Below are 24869 nucleotides of genomic sequence, written 5' to 3'. Positions count from 1 at the left end.
TTTGGAATAAAAATCAGCGAATCGTCGTTTTCTTTTCTTTTCTTTTCTTTTCTTTTCTTTTCTTTTCTTTCTAATTTCGTAATTACATTTGCCACTACAGCTAAACTTGTCGACCCTCGTCGCTTTTCGAATCGCAATTAACTTTGCCAATTTTTAAATTTCGCGTATTCGCTACTGCCTGAATTTACTTTTACGCTCGTGCATCGAAAAACTCTAATCACAGTGAAATACATGAAGATGCTTCTCCACAGGCGAAATACTCACAAAGTCGATCCTGCCTAAGCAAAGGTCTGCTCTCCACGTTATCGCTGACAGTCCAAACTGTGACGTTGTACAGTTTACCAGGTATAAGGCCCGTGAACGTCACCTTGGTGTCGATGTCGTCGACCATCCGCTCCTTCGTCGTGTTGTTCTCGTCGCTAATCCGAAATCGATACAAATCGAACTTGGATGACTGAACGGGGGTCCGTGTGTATCTCAATGTTAACGAGTCGGGCTGATCCTGATCGACCACCACAACGACTTCCGATTGGATCAGCGGCACTGAATTCGACAGACTCGTGTTTTTTTCTTTTCTTTTCTTTTCTATTCTTTTCTTTTCTTTTCTTTTCTTTTCTTTTCTTTTCTTTTTTCTGTTTTCTTTTACAGGCAACATTTTTCACCGCAGCTTTAATCACGTTTCTCTTTGTTTGGATCGACTTCGAACAAATTTACTCTTTTACGTTTAATACAATTTCCTAACGTTTTAAATTTCCTTCTTGTATTTGAAATATATACGATTGGTTTACTCGACGAAAGACAAATCGAACGGCTAGAACGAAGTTAACTACAATAGATACAAGATCTCTCTCTATCTTTCTCTTGTACGTGTAATCAGAATTTCTTACTGTATTCGCGATATCTATGTTGAAAATGTTGTAAAATTAGATTATTATATACGATAGGTTTTTGGTTAAATGCTTCGACGCAAATAATCGAATGCTTCGATGTTTAAATAAAGTAATTTAAACGTGTTACATATCGTAGGATCTCGGTTAAACAGAGATAAAACAATGCATTTTCCAATTACTCGAGATTATATGTACACGTTATGTCAACGATCATAAATTATTTTACGGAATAAGATTGCTTCTAAGATGTTTGCACGTGTGACAAATGCATTTAAAGGTGTCACTGTATCACGCGGCACACACGCCATTAGTAACGAAATAACCATGAATGGTATTGATTCAAGTATAGGGTTAGTACTCGTGATAAAGCAAATTTTGACTATTTCGGTGAAATAGTTGGACAATCCATCGAAAAAGAGAAACGTAGCCATTAGTTGAATTACACGAGGATTGCTGCGAGAACAAACGAATAATAAGACTTACTTGTTCTAGTTGTTAGATTGGTGATATCGCTGAATAGATTATAAGAGACCGTGTAGATTACAAAGGAATATTGAACACCTGGCATCAGATCGCCAACAAGCACCCTTTGCACTGAATTTTCTTCGAAAAGAACGCTAGTCACGTCGTTACTCTCTGTGACGTTTTTGCTACGTATGTCTTGAGGGTTTTCGACTGGCCACCATCTTATCACGTAAGTTTCGATTCTACCCTCTGGTCTTGGCCATTCTAGAGTCACGTTCGTTGAATCGATGATCGGGGTGATGTTAAGTACCGGATTGGGTCCTGAAACAGGATATAGCTTTTCGATTATCGGCGAAACAAGAAAACAAAGTTCCGATCGAAGCATTTGCAGATTACAGAAAAGAAATACGATGTAGCGGCTCGTCAAAGTATTTCAATGTATCGAAAACATTTGATGTTAAATTGTTGCGTTATAAACGCTGTAGCGAAACACGACTATCACGACCGTATTGCTTAAATTTGAATAGAATTTGAAAATATACGTCAAAGCTTTTTCCAGCGTACCAACTTTTTACCAGGTATACGTCCGCGATAAATTACTTACCTTCGTAGATATTTTCGGATCTGTTTCAAATTTTGTCAATGCAATCGCGATAGTCGTGCCTCGTTATACTATCGACGAAATTCCAGAAAGTTTCGTACAACGCATATAATACATGTATTCATAAAAAAATTCTATACTTTTCCCAGCTACTGTAAATAGATCATGGATGTATATGCGTATTTAAAAAAGTTAAGTGTACAAAAACGTACAGGATATACATAAGACACACCTTTTATACCTTACTTTGCTTTTACTAAATAAAACTAAGTAAAGGTTCCTTGCTTCTATTAACACGTACGACGATTCTTTGTTCGATGGATATTTGAATCTCAATCTCTTCGAACAGTTTCTCAATTTTTCGAGCTTAAATAATTATCGGCGAGAACGTATAGAACGTGCAAAAACGTTCCATTCCATTAGTCGTGGTTATAAAAATATGAATTTCTAATATATACGTAATAATTAATCATATATGTGTATATACATTTCTTTTTCATACAGACAAAATTGAATACGCTGCGATCAAACTCAGACGTATTATTAAAACTGTCCTGCCGCCTGATTCTATTCCCGTATTTGTGTTTTTCTTATTCACTTTGGCAATTCAAAAATTTCGATTGTCATAACTTTAATTATCAAAATTATATATAAAAAAAAAAAATAGCAAGTCAAAGCATACGAGTATTTGAGCTTTTAAAGAAACTTGATGACAAAAAAGTGATCTCATTTTTCACGAGGGAACAGTTATTTCTATTTACGTATAGCTTCTTACTTTGTTTGCAAAAAAGATTAATGACACGAATAACGTTTTGAAACGCGTAGTTTATTAGTTTATCCGAATCTTCATAGTTTAAAAATTGTAGAGTTCGATGATAGCACGATAGTCTGGTGGATTATGTAAATTTACTCAGAGTAATCGCAACTATTTAAATTTGATCGACTCGCAAGAGAAAACAGAAAATACAAAATATTAGATAAAATTGTTGAACCAATTCAAAGACAATATTCAATCATTTACTATTATCTACTGCTATTTAAAGTTTGATTATTTACTTACGAACTGTATGATTCACTTGAAGGGGATAGAGACTTTCGACTCCGTAACTCACGGTATTCACTTGAATCGTGTATTTCTCTCCTGGGGTCATATCCGCCACTTCCGCTTCCGTTTCTCGAACGCTGGGCAATTTTACCCATCTTGGATCATCCTCCGTTCGATAGCGTATCGAAAATTCGGAATACAACGAATCGGTCGGTGCCTCCCAATGCACGACAACCGTGTTGCTCGTTACCTTCTCGATGCTTAAATTCTTTGGTGGGTGAGGCACTGCGATCGAACAATCGTATCAATTACCACAAGAGAAAAGTAAAACTCCAGTATCGTACATCTTTTAGAGATGTACAGTGACGAAGAAAAATATTGGCAGATACTGGATTTTCCTACAAAATCTTCTGCAAATTTGAAAAACTTACGGTCGCGTATTTGCAAACGTATATAACGTTGTTGCAAAATATCATTATAACACACTATTTCTGCCAAAACGTAAAATTCTCGAAAGAATCAATTCCAGAGCAGTTTTGCAACCGATAGAGAGAAAAAAACAGAAATTTAAGTTTCCTATAAGAAACACCCACGAAGTTTCTACGAAACATGCTTCTTTAAAAAGCAAAACCGACGTCTACCTTTTTTTATCCCCTACGTTGTATATTTGACAAAAATAAAAGCTTACATAAAGAATCGTGTGTTTTACGAACTGTCAGAGCTTTACGCGATAAACTATTCCGTGTGACAATACTTTTCATCGTCACTGTACAGTATCTTATACTTATATAAATCTATATATATATATAATAATCTATCTGTATAATCTCTTTATACACGAACGTAAGAACGATTCGCGATCTATCGCACGAGGATATAAGAGACTGGACGTTTTTTTCTAATCGTGACAAAACACTGTAACAAAAACTATATCCTGTCGATTTTTTGAATAAAAGTCGAAGCTAGCCGATCGTCGTAGCGTTAAAGATGGAATGCTCGATAGAATGTATCAATAAGGAATAATCGGTAAACGGGACGAATCTCTGTACAACTTCTTTCTACGAATAAAACAAAAGTTTAACTTATTTTTACGCTTAACGCATACATCAGGTTACGTAATAAGCTTGTTCGTCTTTCGATGTTAAATTTCGCGGGATATCGTAGAAGCTTTACTAGTACAATATTAATCGTTCCAATATGTAAAAAATTGTTTTTACGAGTAATCGTTAAGTAATTTAAGAAATGTAAATATTCATATACCGTGTGTCGGTTTTATCTAGAAACGTGTAAATATGTCGAAGAGTACGAACGATACGGAAAAATATTTGAAACAAATGTTGTACAGATATTTATTTCGTCTTGCGATAACCTTGGAAAACGCTATAAAGGCGAGGTTTATAATTTTAAACGCGATTTATATTTTTTTATCCCATATTCTTGTAGCGTGAAACGTTAAACGCGTTAAAATCTTAAAATCTTGCTCATTAGTGTCTCGTAATACTTGTCGCGTAACCCGATTTTATAATTTTAGTCGTTTAAATTTAACGATTTTGAGTTTGAGAATTTTCACGTGATATCATATTTACAGACGGCTTGAAGATAATCGTGTGGTTCGCTCCTTAGACCGTGGCTAATGGCGAAAACTTTAACTTCGTACGCTGCACCGGGATAAAGGTCTTCCAGGACTATATGAGATTCCGTGGTTAACGTAGTCGCGCTCTCCCCGGTATCGTTCCTATTGTGCGTTACTTCAAATTTCTCCTGTCTCGAATTAACGTCGCTCTTCCATGAGATATTCAATCCCATCTCGGTTGGCCTCAGATCCTCGATTATGGGACTCGAGGGTCGTGTGACTTGATATAACACAGTCTCGTTCGATTCGATTTTATTACTAATCGCCTGAACGATTATCGAATAGTTTCTGCCGGGTAATAAAGCTTCTAACGTAACCTGAAAATAAATAATTATACGATGTTACGTAAATATTAGTTGAAACAAATGTACAAAATTACCAATCGACTATTAACGCGTTAAACCCATTTAACGTCTTTTAATCGATTAAGTTTTAGTTACCACGGTTTTATCCTTCAATACGAAGATATCGTTGGAAGATTGGAAATCTGAACAAAGAATTAAAGCAATTTGAATTTCAAATTCCCTCCTATTTTATAAAACAAAGACGTTATATGTACGTACGTAATTCGGTATCAGCTTGAAATTACAGTTCTTTTAAAACTTCAAATGCCTTTCGAGTCTTTACATATATATATATATATATATATGTATATATTGGAAAGAAAACACGACGTACATGCAAAAAATTATACAGTACAGTATATTTTCGCTAGTCGTTTGAAAAGATCCAATCATCTTGGATCTCGATGATTTATGAGATATGTCGTCGGGTATATGATTTTCCACTACTTTTTCTTATACACGTAACCGCCACTCGTCGCTTCTTAATCTATAGGTTTGATTTTGTTTTCTGTCGGTCAACCGTCGCTTCTTTATAATCGCCGTCTTAGGCGGCTGACAATCGATACCGACGCGTACGCTGCTACGGCCGCGCGATAAAATTACAGACATATTTTTCCAAATATCTCGAAACTCGAAAGCGGTAACATGCAAAAGAGAAAGTTGCTCGAAACATTGATTATCGTTAAAACGAATCATCGAGATCATCGACGTCATCGAGCTTTTCGATCGATTCACCAAAATGCCGATATTTTTCAAATTTCCAACGGTTTTCGCTAAACACGAAACCGTTAATGCCTTCTCTGTCGATACCGTAACGAATGACGACAGCCTTTTCATAGGAATCCATCACTATGCATACAACGAAACGCAACCCTGACTCGATAGATACGTTTGTTTCATTTAACACATTCTTCCAATATCATGGCAAAATATTTAAGATACGAGTCACATTGTAAATTATGGAAACGTACATTCCTATGCGATAAATGAAATCTTAATTCGTCGAATCGTACATTTGTTAAAATAAAAGTAAGATAAAATACTTGCCTTGGTCTTATCAGTTGTTAACATATTGCTATCGCCGCCGATCGTAGTTTCCACTTCGTGATACTGAAGCTTATAGCTATCCTGAGTACTTGAATTTTCAGGATGCCAAGAAACTTCGACCATGCCGGTTTTTTCGTCGATGACAGTGCGAAGATCCCGCACGGGCAACGGTTCTAGAGACATATTAAAGTTAAAAGCTGTATTTTAAAAAACGATATATCGAGAAATTTACTAAATTTATCGATTTACTCAAGAAAAATCCTGTCATTCGCCGTTTGCAGAATAATGAAAAGCAAAGACCAGTTTCAGTTTTTCAGAACACCGCGTACGATGATTATTATTGACAGCAACGAGACAATGCATTTGCGCGGCAACGAAATACACGAGGATTGGTAACCGAGAGAGCAAGTTGGTATAAACTCTACGCTAGACGCTCACTAAATAATAGAAATTTCATCGAGTCGTCGTTCGATCCTGTACACATGCTTTACCTGCAAGCAACCAATTTTTTCAGTATTTACTCGCGTTATAATTCACTTCAAAATTACAATATACATCTCGTTAATTTCTTCTCCTTTGCCTTTGATATCGAGCCCCCAGAAAGTTAAAACGGTCCTACGAGAAGGTCCGTACGGATACGTGGAAATTAGACTATATCTCCTCACCCACGAACAAAATTATTTTCAACCGTAATTGCATATCAGCGCTGTAACGACGTTTTATAGCGTTTTATTTATGATAGATCGCACAAGGACGACTACAAACGGGTGGACCGAGTTCAACTTTTCGCCAATCGATCATCAGTTGAGCAAATTTGCATCCGCGCAAAGCGACTTGTTAAAATTTTTCGTCGGTCGACCACTTAGTCGACCCGTCTGTAGCCGCCCCTAAGCTGTTTCACCGACTCGACACCGTGCATCGTCGCCTACGTATTTTACACGACGCACGCACAAACACGTCCGACGCGCTCGATCTAACGTAACAAAATATATAATGACTCGGAAAAATATTTCAACGCTTAGAGAAACGCATTCGCCAAGTGTATCATGCGTGTTATATAAACAATTTCTACAGCGTATCACATAATACGACTATCGCGTTCGTATCGTTAGAATTAAAAAGAAATCGGAAAATGTAGATGAAAGTTACAGGATATTTACCGCAAAACTTTACCCTTTTTTATACTTTACAAAGTTGATTATTTACTATATAATAATAAGCCGCGATATTTAGCGAGAGTAAATATTATCGTTGCTCGTTTTACTCATAGCGTATACTAATTCTTAAAAGACATTCACGATCTAATAACAACGCCAAAGACGTCGTTCGATACCAAGAAGTTGAATAACTTTTGTCACTAGCAAAACGTATCTTAATTTTCAAGCGATACTTATAAATTATTTGCCACTCGAACGCCGACTGTACACGTACATGTATACACTCTGTACATCTATATATCTACACAGTGGATTGGGAAAAGATGAAATAGAAACAAAGTAGAAAGAAAGTCGTTGACAACGAAGTAGAAAGTAGGAAAACTTACTTAAAGTAACGTCTCCGTTAGCTGGCCAACTGGTAACCTTTCCCGAGACTGTCTTCACAACCACCTGGTAAGTTTTGCCCGGCTCTAAATCTTTGAATTCCCATTTGCTCTCGTCGTCTCTGTTCCTGGTAACCGGCGCTAGTCTTCTGTTACCTCCCAAAGATATCTGATACTTGTCAAATTCGGAGTTTCCTTCGGGCCGATTCCAGAAAACGCGAAAGGAAGTGGACGTTATGGAAGACTTGTCGAACGTAACGTTGAGGGGACGTAATGGCACCGTTCGATACTGAGCAGTCGTGGGAGCGGAGGTTTCGTCCTCTGACACCGTTTGAACGGAGATATTGTAAGCTCTGCCTGCGGTGACCAGAAATAGGACATCAAAACGACGAGTTACAAAATTTTCTTCGCTCTACGTTAAATTATTTGAATAAATATCTTACCAGGGACGAGTCCTTTGAAAGCAGCCTGTGCAGGCCCAGGAGGTTCTCCTTCTTTCTCCACGTAAAGAACGGATTCTATGGCATCAGCGGGATCTATACTAACTTTGTAATGGGTGTAAATGCCAGCAGGATAGGGCGGTTGCCAGAGGACTAGCAAAGTCGTCTCGTTCCTAAACCACACGATAAACTTGCCCGGTGTATTGGGTTCTATAAGAATAAAAGACACGTGCTATCTATACTGTCGTTGATTGGTTTGTAATCGAAATAATTTGTAATCTCGCGGAGCGGAAGCGTAGCGAAGCGCGCGTGTAATTCGATCGACTCACTAGTGGTGAAATTCCTGCTGGTGTACGCCACGCTTTCTTTGGTGTCTAATACGGTGAAAAGCTGAAGAGAATACGTAGCCCCAGGGATGAGATCGCGCAGCACATAGGGAACCGCGTCCGCAGGAATGACGCTGGTTTTTGGATTTCCGGTGTCGCTGAAACTTTGCACCCTTAACCGAAAACCGGAATAATTGCCTTGGGCTGGTGGCGCCCAATAAACTATCGCCGTCTTTCCATTTCGCACCGAGACCGTGAGGTTCGATGGCGGATCCGGGGCTGCGAAACAAACGTTTCTCAACAAAAAGACCTATTCATTTTCATTCGATACCCGCTGCCCTGTCCGGTTGTCGCGAGTAATTTGCAAAACCGAGCAGAGAGCAAAGTAAGAACGTGATCAAAAGTCGATCTCGTTAGGAGTTTTAATTAATATCTCGCGATACTTTCGATGCAACGTCTATTTAGATATCGCCTGCTTGACAACTTTATAGACTAATTTCAAGTATTGAAAAATGTTTACGCCGTATCGACTGATTATCGTTACATTATGTTAGATCAGATCAGATTGGATCGAATTAAATTAGATTATACAAATACTTTACAATTACGAATTGGAGGAAACATTTTATCAGGTTTTTGGGTGAATCGGAAGAAAGAGTAAGGAAGGAAAAGTGAGAAAAAGCACACGGAGAAGGAGTTGACGGACGGGGGAATTTTAATAGAATAAAGTAAATTAAAGAGAAAAGAAAAAAAAACAGCGGAGAAAGATGGAATCCCGGGGGAAGCATAGAGACGTAGCATAGGGAGAAAGAGAGAGAGAGAGAGAGAGAGAGAGAGAGAGAGAGAAGCGAATAAGAAGGGAGGAAAAATGTTTGCGTTTTGCGGAATTTACTATAGCGATACCGACAGTTAATTCCAACCGACGATTTTATGTATAGGATTATATATAGATAATATAGATTAATATAGGAACAAGTTGTTCGTTACGTCGATTTCTATGATGTACTTCAAAGTCATGGAAGTCAGGGAGAAGATGAGTTTTCAGCGGTTTCAGCGAAAGTAGATTCCGCCTGGTTTCCGAATAACTCGAACGATGGGTTTCGTCTGAAACACGTATCGCGAGTAAAATTTACGGTACCTGTAGTTATCGACGCAGTCCATGTCAGCCAATCGTGAAGCGTGCTATTGCTATAGTATAACCAAAATTCGTATCTAGTGCCAGGAAGTCCGTCCTTGAATTTGATCACATCGCCGATGTCGGTAGCGGCTATGGTGGTATTTGGTGGCGGATAACCAACGGCAGGACTGTAGTCTAAACGATACCAGGAACCGCCTTGACTCAAGTTTCCTGGTATCTCAATTGCGAGATCCGCCGAATACGTGACCTAAAAAGAACCGATTAACACCTTTGACAACGCTATGTATTTGTAGGAACGCCCGAGAAAATGAAAAGTCGAAGATTACTATAAATAAGAAAAATCGGTAATATCGGGTGGTAATTTGCTCGTAACTATGAATTCCGATAGAGTGCTATCGCTGCTACGTACTCACAATGTACAGTGTATACTGTACAGTGTTGACGGTATGCCGGAAGCGGTGAGACAAACGTGGGAAAGAGGCGCACCGCAAATTTACAATGCCGTTACTCAACCGTAACGCGACAGCTTGCAGCGGACAGCGAATAATATATAGAAAAAAAATGACATCAATTCGACCGTTCTATCTGTCATTGGTACCTCCGTTTCAGCGAAGGAACGAAAGGAAACTGTACCGCATTTCAACGTCACAGCGAGCAATTCGATCGTTCGAGCAACTCTTACAGCGTCGTTTGGCTATTGGATTGAGATTTTCGTAACCTTATATACCACGAAAAGCCGAAAATTTCATGGTAGGATAGGTCCTGAGTTTATCGTTTGACGTACGAGTTTGCATGCGACAAGCAATCGAGATTCTTCTTCATCTTGTCTCTCTCGCTCTATCGACTCGTCTTCGACGCTCTACCGTTCAAGTTCTCGTCATCGTTCGAACAGTATTAACGCAACATTCTCAACCATATCGGTAATTTCAATTTTCCAGATTATTGGAATTCACCGACTCCGACAACATGCTCCGTCTCTTCCCTGTTTCTCTTTATTCAGCCTCTTCTGATAAACTATCGCCTATTCGCGCAACAAGTTTTCCAAGTTCCTCTTTACCAATTTCGAAAAATTTTCTCCGTCGCGACGATGACGCGCGTGCAAGCCTCGAGCCGCTTTTCCTAGATCCGGTCGCGACGTTCGGGTCGCTACATATCGATCCCTCCTTCGCTTCGCCTCTCCGTTTCCCACAGAATCCGCCAGCTCGCGCGCTCCCTTTTCCTCGTCGTAGCGCTTTTCATCTGGCGCTTGGGCGCGCGTCGCGTCGTCGCGAACGACGACAAGAATTCCTAATTGTACGAAGAACAGCGAAATAACCCATCGCTGGGTCGTGCCATATGTACAGTCCCGTTCATAAATACCATAAAAGAAGATTTACCACTTTAAACGAAACCAGCCACGCGTTGGTACAAGTGGCTCGCGAAAACGTTTCAACATCTACCACAGAAAACTTTTACGAGTGCATTACGCAAAGTATAACAACGCGCGATGTAAAACATTTCGTATCATGTCGGTAAAATTTGAAATCAATGGGGAAAAAAGCGAAAAGAAAATGTATACACAGTTAGAAAATATACACGGTGCGATACTTTGTGGAAGTATTTGCGCGCCTATAGACATTTTTCATCGATATACTCAGAGTATGTACGTAAAACATTTTAGATCTTATTGTATCGCCTATTTATTGCATCGGTATCCTATCGGTAGGCCACGATGATATTTCGCAATACTTTTAAGCCTATTTAAAGGACTTTTAATCGTTTTATTCTTCCCGTAGTACGAAATTTTTCTAGTTGCTAGTTTCTAGTTCTAGTTTTAAAGTACGAAATGCTATAGCAAATACAACGTACACTGTACATTTTCAAACGATTGTACAATTTTTTATAACTGCCCTGATACTCTGGTTTCACCAAATTTTTCGCAAACGAGCTGATACTTATGAATCGGGATGTACAAGGGCATATGGCGTCTGTATATACGTGTGTGTATGTGTGCGTGTATATACGCGCGTGGGAAACCGACGGAGAATTTCATTCGGACAGGGTTGGAGCGGAATTTGCCGGGAATTATTTTACGCGCGCACGTTGCCGCCGATTATGGGTGCTCGTCGTTGAAACGCGACGCCAACGTAGATTTAGCTATCACCGGTCCTCTCATCTCGGTTCGATCAAATTATTATCCGATGGCTCCGATCGATCCAAAGATTTCCAGCATTATTTCTAGACCTTTCAGAGTCGAATTTGAAGAAAGTCGAATTTTAAGAGTCGAATTAAAGGAAAATATAAAAATACTTATACATGTGTATATAAGCACATGTGTATATTCGATTCTTTCGTTAACGAGATTTCGATAGCACGATTCGATTCTTGGAATGGCCTCGGCTATCCGGGGTCGTCCTGCTATGAATAGAATGAAACTCGGATAATAATCAGACTTCTGCTGTATAACTTATCCAATAGCAAAGAATATGAGCGTTCACTATGATACTATAAATGTATACTATAAATACCACAAAGGTTTATGCCTCTTTGCCATTGACTGGTGGCCTCGTCTGGACGGGTGTCTCTGTATCATGATCCAGATACGCAATATCGCGACACAGAAATGCTACGATTTCGCTTTATGTAACACGCGATCACAATATCACAATAGTCATGCGTAATAATTATTTCAACGTACATCGTCGCGTTACCATTTGATAAATCAGATGTCAATCTCTGGTTTTTAGAAAGAGAAACGGGTCTAAACGTAATGATATTGTAAATTTAACTTAAATATTTCATCGTAACGATAATCGATAAATAACGTGCCCGTGAACGAAATTGATCAGATCTCGCCACCTCGTCAAACATATCGTCGAGCGTATACGGCCTTCTCGAACGAATATGGCATTAAACTCTAGTAAAATGAAATATCGAACGGATGCTCGATCGAGCAAAAATTAAGATGTACAATACGATTAATCTCAATATCTAAGATCAACGTTGATGAATTCGTATCGCGTTAAATCCTCGAAAAGTAAAATATTTTCATTCTCCCTCCAAACAACCGACGCAACTTGCGATTAATCCACGATACACCGTCGGATGAAATGGAAATTATCGAGTACGCATAAACTCCAAATCTTTTCATCACCATCAAACTCCATAAGTTTCATCCAAATCTTATATAGAAAAGCGAATGCACCTACTTCAAATTTGGTATAAAAAAAAATCTCTCTTTGTCGATCTGTTTACTAGGTTTGGGAACCTAGGCTAGGGAAATTTATTAGGTACTATACTCTCATACAGTAAAATTAAACGTGAAGCTCGTTTAATGCGAAAACTACCGCTACGACGTAGCCATCGGTTGTCTCGACACTTTCGAAAGCGGACAGAAGAAAGGCATTCTTTTTACGTGTATCGGTTCACTCGTCGCGATGCAACGACACTTGTCGCGATTACATTAGGAATTTAGACGACCCTGTATCGATTTAGAATCGCAAGCAAACGTGACGTAGCGCGCGTGACTCGTGTCGTGCTTAACGAATACTAACTGTACGAATCAACGCGCGACATCTTGTGCGTATGTAAATTGCTGAATTCTAAGAGGTAAATGAGAGGGATGTTTCGGTGTTTAACGAACGTATCGAGTTACAACGCTTAAGACGAAGTTGTACGCGTTTTTCCTACCAACAATTCGATCGTGTTATAAGCCTCTTCTCTGGTTAGCGGAATACGTTAGTATGTAAAAAGCGTTAAAAGTTTCACCGAGATCGTCTTCGTTACCAGCTGCTCGATTTTCCCAATATCGATGGAACGGTACCAGTGAAAAAGATAAATTACGTTCTCGACGATCTACTGGAATTTTCTTTTCTCCGCCAGTCTCCGATTCGTTTGATTGGTTAAAAAAACCGCGAGTCGTTTATTCTGCGTTGGCGAGTGGTGTCTAACGCGCACGAATGCCTCGAACACGGAACACGCTGGAGTACGCGAATTAGATGGTGCAGCGAACGTTACGTGTATACCGATGCGATGTGTCGCGCGAAATTCCAAAGCAGCTCGTACACTGTCTATCTTGTCCTGCGCAGAAAAAGAGACGGATAGATAGACTGTGGTCGCAACTCGCGATCGAGCTCGATGCGACGACTCGGCGTAAATAGAAACGCGTTCGTCGTGCCGTTTAACGAGATAAATCATAATGGAGCAGGGGTGCAACAATCTATACGTTAGCTGCCAGTTCACCAGTCGGCGAGTACTAAAAATACCACGAGAATTCACGTTCGTATTCCGTTAGGCGTAAGTATCGCCACCACGATTGGTACTGAATATCATTGATTCTGATTCTGATTCTGATTCTGATTCTGACTCGTGACTCGTACGAGACATAAAAACGTGAGAATACCTCTGCAAGAATCCTCGTAGATCTCTGTTGACATCGACGATCGACGTTTATAGGATACCGTTATAGTTTACGATAGCCCTTTATTTCTATTTCTTATTTGTAAGCTTCGATTATCGTTGATTCCGACTGTTTTCCCCAATCTCCTTTGATATATTTCGATCGATATCTAAACAGAATGTTCCTATTTTGCGTAATCGTCCTTGATTTGCCATTTTTCAATTTTGTGGTCAACCAAAGTGGTCCGTAAATTCGTGCATACAATTTCCTGCAACCAATTTCTGCGAAAAATTTCCAATTCTACGTTTTATTACAAAGCTAAAATCAAAACTTTCACTTTCGAAATTAAACGTTGAAACGCGGACGTTTCCTGACTTTCAGGAAAAAATACTGTATCCCTGACAGCATCTTACACGTATACATACATACATACATACATACATACATACATATAACGTCGAGAGAATTATTCACAAAATCGTTTCACGTTTTCCAACAATTCACCCATTGAAGAAGTCAGGATCAAGAAGCTCGCGTGCGCGTAGTGCTCTCGCGAGGCAGGTAACGTACATTACACTGTCGTCGAAATAGAAATTCTTCACCCTCCCCTGCAACATTTTTCCGTTAGATTCCTTTTACTTATCAATTATTTCTCTTTCTTTGCAAAATCCGCCGTCTGGCGTTTTCCTGTATTCCACCTACGTATGATCTATCTCTCTATAGCGTAGGATATTTTCGCGGTACATATTATCGTGAAAACAATACCAAGGCGCGCAATAACGCCTGCTTCGAACGATTAGCTCTTAACTCGCACCAACTAGTTCTCCAGACTTTGACGCAAGTTCCAATAACGTGGAATAGCACCTGTAAACTCAAGCGCAAATAATCCTCGTGGAGCAGTGGTGTGATCAAAGTTCTCTTCCTTCCGAGTTTAACAACGTTTCCACATAAAACTGACGTAAATTAATCTTGTTCCATCAAAGGACAGCGAGGAACTAAGAAATTCCTTGCTACATATTCTTGAAACTATCGAAACAAGTTATAGCTTATATTATATAGCATGAAATATTTGATAGAAACAGCGGAGATAAGAAATCGTGAGAACGAACGAGATGAAACAATCTATCAAGGCCCGTTTACTTTTAACGTATGTAGAATGTACGTGCGCTTTCTCCGTGTTCGCTTTCAATGTCCACGACCAGCGAAGAAGAATGTCTGCGCCATGGGCAAGTCTGTCGCGGCCGAATCGCTTGCGGTTTTTGTCGCCGTTCGACTTACACGCTTTCGATCGCAAACACGTGGCCCAAGTACAACGCGTTTTCTTCTCATTTACGCGTACGGCCGCAGGCAGCAAGCGACGTACTCGTAACAACGCTTCGCGTATATATCGTTTCTATATATCGTTAACGAGTTACGTAAGTTACAGGTATGTACATACGTACGTCGTTTGGCCGAAGGAAGGTCACGCTCGCCGATCCACGTTGCGCAATCGATGCACGGATTTATTTTACGACTCGAATGAAAAATCGCACCACATCCACTTCTGTCAGTGGGAATTGTTCGATTTCGATGACTCTCGAATACGTTGTCGGAGGCACGATTCGGTGGCAAGTTTTTCCTATACGTATAACCCCGCCGCTCGGCCTTAGGTTGCCAGATATTCGCGAAAAACCGTCGATATCGCTACGCCGAATTCCGTTTATAATTCGCGTCGTTTGGATAAAACAAGGCCGACAGTGTTTTTCGAACATGTATCTCGAAAGCTAAGGCGAAAACGAGGCAGTTACACGTTATAAGAGGAAAAAAATGTTCGAAACGTGGATCTCTGCAACGTATCGGAAAATCATCGACGATCGGCGAGGCTGCTACGATTCCGAACGATCGTCGATATTTTAATTAAGCAAATTCTACCGATATACTCTAATTCGCTTAGATTCTAGTTTCACGCCGTTCGTATATATTCGTCGCCGTTACAGGAATTCCGTGTATATTCGTTTTGTTCCGCTCCGGTTTTTCGTTCACGGATGAGTCCCGAATCTCTAAATAAACTATACGTGGCGTTCCTGCGTGGAATACCTAATGGCGTAAACCGAAAGGTCTTGGGTTTGTCAAAGACAAACATTCTCGAGAAAAACGAGCAGCACGGTCCCTTTGAATCGAATTTCAGAGAGAAAGTCCTTACCTCCGTGAAAATTTTACTAATCGAATGGAAAAAGTGTACGCGACGAATTCGATTGTCCCTCCTTCTTTTCTCGTCGAAAGGACAAAAAAGAAAAAAAAAAGGAAAGAAAAGAAAGAAAAAGAAAGTCACTGTCTATAATTTTGCGATCTTCGCTGGGCTATTCCTGTCGGAGATCTTCGTGATCCAGACGCGAATCTGCACACCCTTTTTTTTCTTTCCTTCTTCTAACTTTTGAAAGATCACTTTTGAAAAAAAAATCGCCTTCGACACGGAAAAATTTTGTGCATTTTTCCGGATTTTAAACGATATAGAACGTAGTGGCTCGTGAAAATTGACAAAAATCGCCCATTAAAATCTTAATCGTAAAAATCGTAAAAAGGTTAACATTTCTAACGGATTGGATGGCGATCCCAAATAATCATTAAGATCGTTGTCACGCGCGTTTTCCGTGACAAACGCTCCTTGGTACTATCGATATGTTCATTGGTCATAGCCGTGTTACGAATTTGCTGCGAATCCGTTACGAATCTGTTACGAACCTTATGAATTCGACGAAGGGAAAATACGAAGAGTTACTTTGATTCGGCTATTATCTTTATTCCGAAATATATCAAATTATATACATTTAAAAGTGTATCTCTTTTTTATTTTATAAATTTGGTTGAACCATTAAGAAATATGCAGGAAAATAAGATATATACGCGATAGAAAAGTAGAATATCGGAAAGTACAGATAAAATATATCGTTTTAAAGTATAAAATACGTATGAAAATAATTCGAAATAAAAGATATTCGACAAGGGATCGGTACGCGAATCCGAAACATAAAAAAAAATGTCTTGCTTCGAGGAAAATGGTTTATCACAGCGCTATAAATATCTCTTTAAATATTACATAATCGTAGAATCTAGATAAAGGAAGAAATAATAACAAAGAAATATAAATGAAGCTTTAAAAATTTTTCTTTATTTATTTTTCACGTAAATGCCCCTGTCACAAATGTTGGTTATTAAGCAATAGGTATAATTTTTAAATACGTGTCGTAAACGTTCTTGTCATACGAATGGTGCAGCTAACATAGAAATCAAACAAAATGAGATAACGTAGCTCGTTCACTGTAATTTGTCACTTAACTCGTGGAATATACGTACGTTAAACGACTAAAATGCTACAGTATATTCGATAAGGTATCTCAAACAAGAAACATTTGGAATTTCAAGCATGTATTTCTATTATGAAATTTCTATTATTAACTTACCAACTATAAAACACTGTGTATAGGTGTGTGCGCATAAAAGCATAAAAGCATAAAAGAAATAATTTCTGCTGACCGATCGTAGGAATAAGAAACGTAACAGATTAACCGCTTTTCTTAAATAGTATTACTAGGTATCACCGTTTCATTGCTTAATTGCGAGTCTCTCGAACATAGAATGTAACTATTCCTTTTCTTAGACACGCTTAGAGATTTCTTTGGGTGTTGTTTCGTTTGTTTCAAAGATAAACTATATTCGAATTACGATCGACCCAACTAAAAAAGTCGATGTATCTGTATTATTAATTTAACGATTCAGTTAACGAAAATAGTCGATAGAAAAAGTAAACGTTAACGTTTATATATAGCTAAATAAAATAAACAAATAAACAAAAATAAACGAAACTACCATATGTACAAAATACGAATAATTCAAGTGCTTTGAGATTAAAAGCATCGAAACTAGGTAACGACAGGTACAATAGTTTATGTGTAGAGAGTTAGATAACGATAATCGTTCTTGTTAAAAACGATAAATTATTTTTACGGTAAATCACTTGAGTACATAATAAGCGTAATACGCTGAAATTTCCAGCAAAATTGGGACCAAAGTTAAAATGAAAATTCACATATCCACGATAACTTAAATAATAAGTAAAATAATTAAAATAATCCGTATCTCCGCGATAAAATATTACGAAGGAGAGTTCTGTCCTTCTGCGTGGAAGGAGCTGCATGCACCTGTATAAAATTATTATCTGTACAATTATCTTTAAGTCAAAGTTTCTTAAGATTGTATCGTTGTACCGTACAGGCATATGTAAAGGTAATAACATAGCGATTCCAGGTAACCAAAATCGCAACACTCGCAAATAAAAGGAAATCACAGCTTCGATCAATTTAATGCACAAAAGACTATCCGCGAAACTGCCAGCAACGACCATCCTTCCGCGAAACGATCTAATCCGACGATGCAATATCCTGACAATAGCTGAATCCAACCGGTAATCGTCGGATAAGATCTGCGTGTGCTTAACGATCCGACTTCCTGTTTACCAGATGCTCGATACGTTTCTGCTAACTTGTGTAATACGACGTTTTACGCAATCGATGAATTCTCCAGAGAGGAAACAGGAAAAAGAGAAAGAACAAAAGAGAAACGATCCAGCTAAAACTGCGGGAAACCTCCATTTATTCGTGTTATTAGTCGCTTTTTCCACATCGTCTGTTATTTTTCAAACAGAGTCGAAGCTTTAAATTTTAGATAACTGATAATTTGCCTATCCTTTGAGTTATTAACGTTACCGTATTATTATTATTATTGTGCGAATCGATTTCTAGTTTTTAATTATACAGCTCGGCACGATAGCCGTTCATAATGTATTCATTTAATAACGAAATTACGAATAAGAAGGATCTGCAGCCATTTCAAACGGCCACTATTTTGCAAGCTTCGTAGCTTCGTAATAATAAAATCGCAATGCCTTGGTACCTTGTTGCGTGGGAAACTCTTTATCTCGAGATCGTGTAATTTTCAAATCATCGATAAAGAAGATTTTTCTTTAAACGCTGTAAGAAATAGTACGTACGTGGTATGTGAAATAGACTTTACATGGACATACATCGTACGTTTGATCGATAATTCAAATTTATTACCTGTTGATTACATAAAAAACCATTTATTAATAGCATTTATTTTATTTAGTTTATTGTTTCTTCCAATTTATCATCTTTTCGTTCCACGAATCACTTTATTCCATCGCTTGTGATATTTTATTTATTATTAATTAATTATTATGCACGGCGGCAGAGTTTACATTTCGTGGCGAGATACATCAAAGTGTTTGGATATTTATCGGAACGATGGGGTGTATGCCAGTAACAGCGTTTCGAACGAAAGCTCTCAAGCCGTTTGTGAGTCGTGGAAGAGGAAGGTCAGGCAAGATTTAGATATTTCGCTAAGTAGGCGTTGATTAACACGGTGAAAATAGAGAATTTCCTTTAAAACTCGATGAAAAATATATAGGAAATATATAGTTTGCGAGGTTCGCTCGTCTTATCGAAATAAAAAGTAATCTATCGTTTTGATAAATTAACTAGAAATTATCATATATCGTATAACGATCTTATTCATATACGTTTGAATAAAAGAACAGAAATTCAAGAACGGCGATCGATCGTCATAAATGTTTCGTACACACGGTATCGTTATTTTCTTCCCACCAAGCGTTATTCGATCAAAATTTTCTCGTTTAACCAAATATCGAATTATTATCGTTAGAAATTATTTACACATCGCTGTACAATGAGCAAGTACGTTATAAAAGAGAAAAGAAAAAGCAGAATTCACGTCGATTCGCGAGACGAAAGCGATTTACTTGAGCGAAAAATAGAAACCGTGACGAAACCGTGACATAATTAATCGGAAAAGGAGCAACGCGATGCAAGAAGCAAACGGTTTCCAAACGCGTTTGGTACACTGCGCGTTCCACTTTGACGGTATGTGCGTGAGCGCGCGCGCGCACTCCTGTAACTTTTGGCTGTGCGTAATTAAAGATTTACGTAATCGCCCCTACGAGCATGCAACGTAATTGATTTCCAAACAACGATATTTCGGTTATTCGTAAGATCCTAAGATCGCAAGATATTCGTAGTTGCAGCAACATCATATTTTTCATATGTAATTGTAGTTTCTAAGCAACTTGCATTTATCGACATTTTTTTAGAGAGAATAGCAAGTAGAAACATCGACATCAACATCAACATCAACATCAACATCAACATCAACATCAACATCAACAACAACATCGACATCAACACCACCATCAACATCAACATCATCATCATCATCATCATCATAATCATCGACATCATCGACATCAACATCATCGACCTCATCATCAACATCAACATCAACATCACCATCAACATCAACATCAACATCAACATCAACATCAACATCAACATCAACATCATCATCATCATCATCATCATAATCATCGACATCATCGACATCAACATCATCGACCTCATCATCAACATCAACATCAACATCAACATCAACATCATCATCATCATCAGACTTAAAGAATGTTTAGAGCATATACGGTAGAGTAGGAAATAAGTAAAATAGAATATGGTAGAAATAGGAAAAACAGGAGATTGGAATAGGCGAAAGCCGTTATTATTAGTATTATTATATTTGAGAGGACCAAGCGTGAAAATTGAAAAATTCACTGCATATTCCATCGTCTATTCTATCTGCGTGTATTTATCGAAAACGTACATATCTAAGAGGAAATAATATTAAATCTTAACGTTCAGCTGTCTTCTTTCAAAAGTTTCCATGCAAAGTTTCAACCTTTCCTGCAAACTTCTCTCCATCTCTCGTCGTACACGTGCCAAATAAGAAACGCCAATACGATTTTCACCTGAACGTGCAAGTATCCGTTTCAAGAGATTGCCGTGCAAGGTACTCGCGTTCCCTGACAACTCTTCCGATAGACGTCGTTAGATTCGATATCGCTAGCTACATAGTTAGCTCGATGGTTCTAGCTATTGTACCCACGCAAAACGCGTTTCTAGATGTCTGAGTTGGACTCGCGCAATTATGCGCAGCGTAACGGAACTTTGCGGACATACGCACACACACACACACACACGCACTTTCGAAAGAGCGGAGGCGGCGGAGAACGGTTCTTCGACCAATCGTAAAACACTTTTAATCCACGCAAACACCAACGATCGAAACGCCTTTTCTCTCTCGTACGCGACGAGAAATCTTACGCGGTGCGTTGAAATTTACCCTTTTCCGTTTGACAATTTTACGCTTGACGTTTGACGTTAAACGTCGTGGCTTTAAAAACAAAAATCGTCTGCCGACACGTCAGATGCAGATTAGTGAAAGGCAGTCCCCTTGAGAACCGAGCAAGCTGTTCGTGACAAAGGAACGCGCACAGACGACCAGAAACGTCGAACAACGATGTCTTAACCTTCCTGGACTGGAAAGAGTACCGATCGTACAAGTGCCAATGCATCGTAGAGAGAAACGTAGGCATTAAATTACGATAGTGTAGAAAAAAGATTAAAGCTGAGACACGAAAGTCAACACATCGATAGACTGACGTGTATTAGATTGAAATGCGAATGAAACGGGTAATCAAATGAACGAAGGTTTCTATCGCACGATCTACGACACCATCGAAGGAATGGCCAAGCGGTAAAGGACCGATGTTCGACCGAAGTTGCACGTTGCGTTGTCAAAGCGTTTCGAATTTCCAGGAACAGGAACAGGATGCAACCACCTACCGTGATCACCAAAGAAGTTCGCAGTTTTTAAAGTGAAAAATTACGCCGACGAAACGCTGTAAATAAAAGTTGAAAAATACAGCATTTGTACAACGATAATCCGAGGCAAGTTAATTTATACAAAGAACGAGAGAAACGAAATCCGTCAGTTTGCATTACGATAAGTCGAAACATTGTATGCAAATCTGGGGACGTTCGTGGCAAAGTATTATAAGCAGGTAATGAGTTTCGAGGATCGTTCTACAGCGAAGGCCGTAGAAATTCGTAGAAAATGAACTTGGATGGCGAAGAAATTTAAATTCTAAAAATATTTGGAAATATTTTGTTTATTTGTCCAACTATTATATCGATATTGATATTATTTTCGACGGGTTTTATTATTTTTAATACCCGTCGAGTATTCTTTTCGTGCTCGATATCGCATACGCTCCAATGAAATCGAATCAAACGTCTCTACAACGCTTTTCATCGCATTTGTCTACTTGGCAAAGGCAAACGCGTTCCGCGTTTATCGTTCAGATCGACGACCGCTTCTTAAAAATCTCCAATTAGAAAATCGTCCAATTTTTTTCACTCGCGCGGGTATTCCGCGTACAAAAGTAGATATCGAATGGCGAGCGATAAAAATGCAAATGATGCACCACGTGCGTCAAAAGGATCCCAGAATTCTGATGTCACAGGGTGTAAAAGAAAAGTAGCCGACTGGTGATCCGAACGAGAGATCTTTTGATCGTTCCTTTTTCTCACGTCTGCGTTCTCATGTCTACACGTTTAAACGACTCTTTTATCATCCACTTGGAACAACTAGGATGCATCTCATTGGGCGCTGGATTTCTAATTTTCGCGATCAAACGAAACGATCATCATCGATTTTGTTTAAATTATTTCAGTCGCTTAAACTCGATTTATATCGCTTAAATTATTTGACGTAGAATCATTAACCAACAAATATCTCACATAGGAATTGTACGTACTCTTTAAAACGTGTCACTCGAAATTGTTAGCTTTGTAGACGTTTCAAAAGATAGAGAGTAAAGTAGAGTAAAGTAGAGATTGCAGGAGTCAGATTCAAATTTTGGAAAATTTCTCTGAATTTCGTAACTAATCGGTTAAAATTTTCCTTGGTCGTGGTACTTGGATCGAAGGACGAACGAAACATGCGCAAATATTCTCGCGTGTGTGCGCGCACTTTCACTGCGCGCTTCAAGATGTAGGCCTGAATTCGTTGTTCGTTATTTTCACTCTTCGATATCTTTACCACGTATTTTGGATCGTTGGCGCGCAAACACATAGTCTCAATCGATAAATCTTTCCTTCCACCATCTAGGTCCGTTTACTACGTTCCATACGAAACTAGCAGATGTCCCGATTGACCCGTGAACGAGAGTGTAAGCATAGGCGGAACAAAGAATGCGGTTTACCATTTACTTTACGCAATCGCAGCGAGAATAAATGACAAAAAATTACTTCGAATTTATTTGTACGATAATCCACTGTTGGGTTATCTGGTGCGTTAAGTTCGAAACAATGGAAATCGTTAGCGTCGAAATTTCATGAAATTCAAATGGGCAACTTGATTGGGGGACTCGAGGAAAAAGATAAAAAAGATGTGGTGATTTTTGTCCAGTACGTGAAAACCAATTACTTATGAAACAGGCCAATAGTTGGAATTTACTTAATCGTAGCTCTATCTTATAAAAGAAATATGAAACACCAAATATAAGGTTTTTCGGTCGATTAAAATTTTGCTTCGCGCCGTTCAAGTTTCTTTCGAGATCGCGCGTTTCTTTTCCTCGAAAGATATTCGTGTGGCATGTGAGTAGCTCGATCTCGTGACAACGCGATACGCGCGAGGTCCCGGTACGACGCGATGCGTCGAGTAGTTTGCTCGTTTATTTCTCCCGTCTGCTCTATTTTCGTTGTGCACGCGGCCGCATCCTCTCTGGCTAGACCAGGATGTACTCCGAGCTCACATCCGGATGCAAGACACACGTAGCAGAGCGACGAGCGACCACGGCCAACCACACGCAGCCTCTGCACACTTGCCTCTGCACTTGCCCTTGCACGCGTTTTCCAGCACCGCTATTCTCTGTCCAACCCAAGTTCCGGTGCTTCGCCGAGCTCCACTTACGGCCAGCATTTCCTCCGTTGCATTATCACCATCTCTTTGTAGCGACGATCGATTCTTACGTTTCAAGGAAGGAAGAGTAAAAAATTCTGCCGAATTACAACGGTCCTGTTGCTATAATCGCCAACAAAATCCTAGCTAGCTACGATAATAACGACCTCGATGACGAAGATGATAATAATCGATAATAATGATAATAGAGTAATAACGATCAACGATATAAGGTCATACTGAGAAGAGTTCTGCAACCTTAGTTGTCGTACTATTGCCGACATTGTAAACACGATAATTGCGAGCAAGTAGAATATAAAACGATAACGAAAAACTTGTCCTTTCTTTTTCTTTCGATAATTTCCTAAGATTTCTAAACGACAGATATGACGATTTAAAGCTCTGCCTTTCCGTAATAGTAATCAAAGAGATAGAGAGAGAGAGAGAGAGAGAGAGAATACGAATATAAAGAATTCAATGAAAAATCGTTCTACTTATGATACGATAACGATACTTATACGTACGTACAGTTAAGAAGAATTTAACATGCAATTTTGTAAAAACGCAATTTTTATTCATTCGGATACGGTAACGTATCGATCGAATTACATACGAAAACAAAGCGTATTTAACGTTCCACGATAAACGACGAACGTGGAGCGCGCATACGCGTGAATTTCTGCATCGCTATCCAACTGGCAGGTTGCAAAACTTTTACACGACACGCGAACCAACGAATAAAGAGCATAGCGTACACGCGTTGTCGTCGTACTAAATGCAAACTGATTGCTTGTCACGTGCACGCTCATTACTCGTAATACGGCCATCTCGATATCGTTACAATTCCGAGCCGATAACGTGCCAGGCTAAATCAGAGCACTCGTTGTACGACTCTTTTAAAACATTAACCGTTTCCCTACCAAACGTTCACCGAATGATTCGGCACGCGTGCTTCGTTCGTTTATCGCACGTTGTACGTTCGATTTTATTTTATATTTTATCTTGCGTTGACAAACAGAACATTTTTCGTAAGAATTTACAGTTTAGTAATAACCGCAAACAACGAATACGATAAATAGCGAAATAACGACCTTGATAATAATTTTCATCTACCGATAATCATTCAACTGCCAATATCTGTAAAATATCTATAAAAAT

At 39.0% G+C, this 24869-nt stretch overlaps 2 protein-coding genes across 5 annotated transcripts in view; both read right to left on the bottom strand.

Annotated features, from left to right (window-relative positions):
* LOC126871186 (protein shuttle craft) overlaps nucleotides 1–24869 on the bottom strand; it is a 223773-nt gene that overhangs the window by 147069 nt on the left and 51835 nt on the right. The gene's annotated exons all lie outside the window — the stretch shown is intronic.
* The window catches only part of LOC126871183 (tyrosine-protein phosphatase 10D), a 54135-nt gene that overhangs the window by 10778 nt on the left and 18488 nt on the right, over nucleotides 1–24869 (bottom strand). For all 4 annotated transcript variants that reach the window (XM_050629674.1, XM_050629677.1, XM_050629675.1 and 1 more), the window contains exons 2-10: nucleotides 9470–9716; nucleotides 8335–8610; nucleotides 8009–8215; nucleotides 7569–7922; nucleotides 6026–6198; nucleotides 4588–4951; nucleotides 3017–3286; nucleotides 1374–1676; nucleotides 265–543 (exon numbers count right to left, since the gene is read on the bottom strand). In XM_050629674.1, coding sequence (XP_050485631.1) covers nucleotides 265–543; nucleotides 1374–1676; nucleotides 3017–3286; nucleotides 4588–4951; nucleotides 6026–6198; nucleotides 7569–7922; nucleotides 8009–8215; nucleotides 8335–8610; nucleotides 9470–9716 — 2473 coding nt within the window. The remainder of the gene's footprint in view (nucleotides 1–264; nucleotides 544–1373; nucleotides 1677–3016; nucleotides 3287–4587; nucleotides 4952–6025; nucleotides 6199–7568; nucleotides 7923–8008; nucleotides 8216–8334; nucleotides 8611–9469; nucleotides 9717–24869) is intronic.

The sequence above is a fragment of the Bombus huntii genome, chromosome 11 (assembly GCF_024542735.1).
Source record: "Bombus huntii isolate Logan2020A chromosome 11, iyBomHunt1.1, whole genome shotgun sequence".
Taxonomy (NCBI): Eukaryota; Metazoa; Arthropoda; class Insecta; order Hymenoptera; family Apidae; genus Bombus; species Bombus huntii.
Note: the sequence above shows the minus strand (reverse complement) of the source record. Positions and strands in the feature narration are given on the sequence as shown.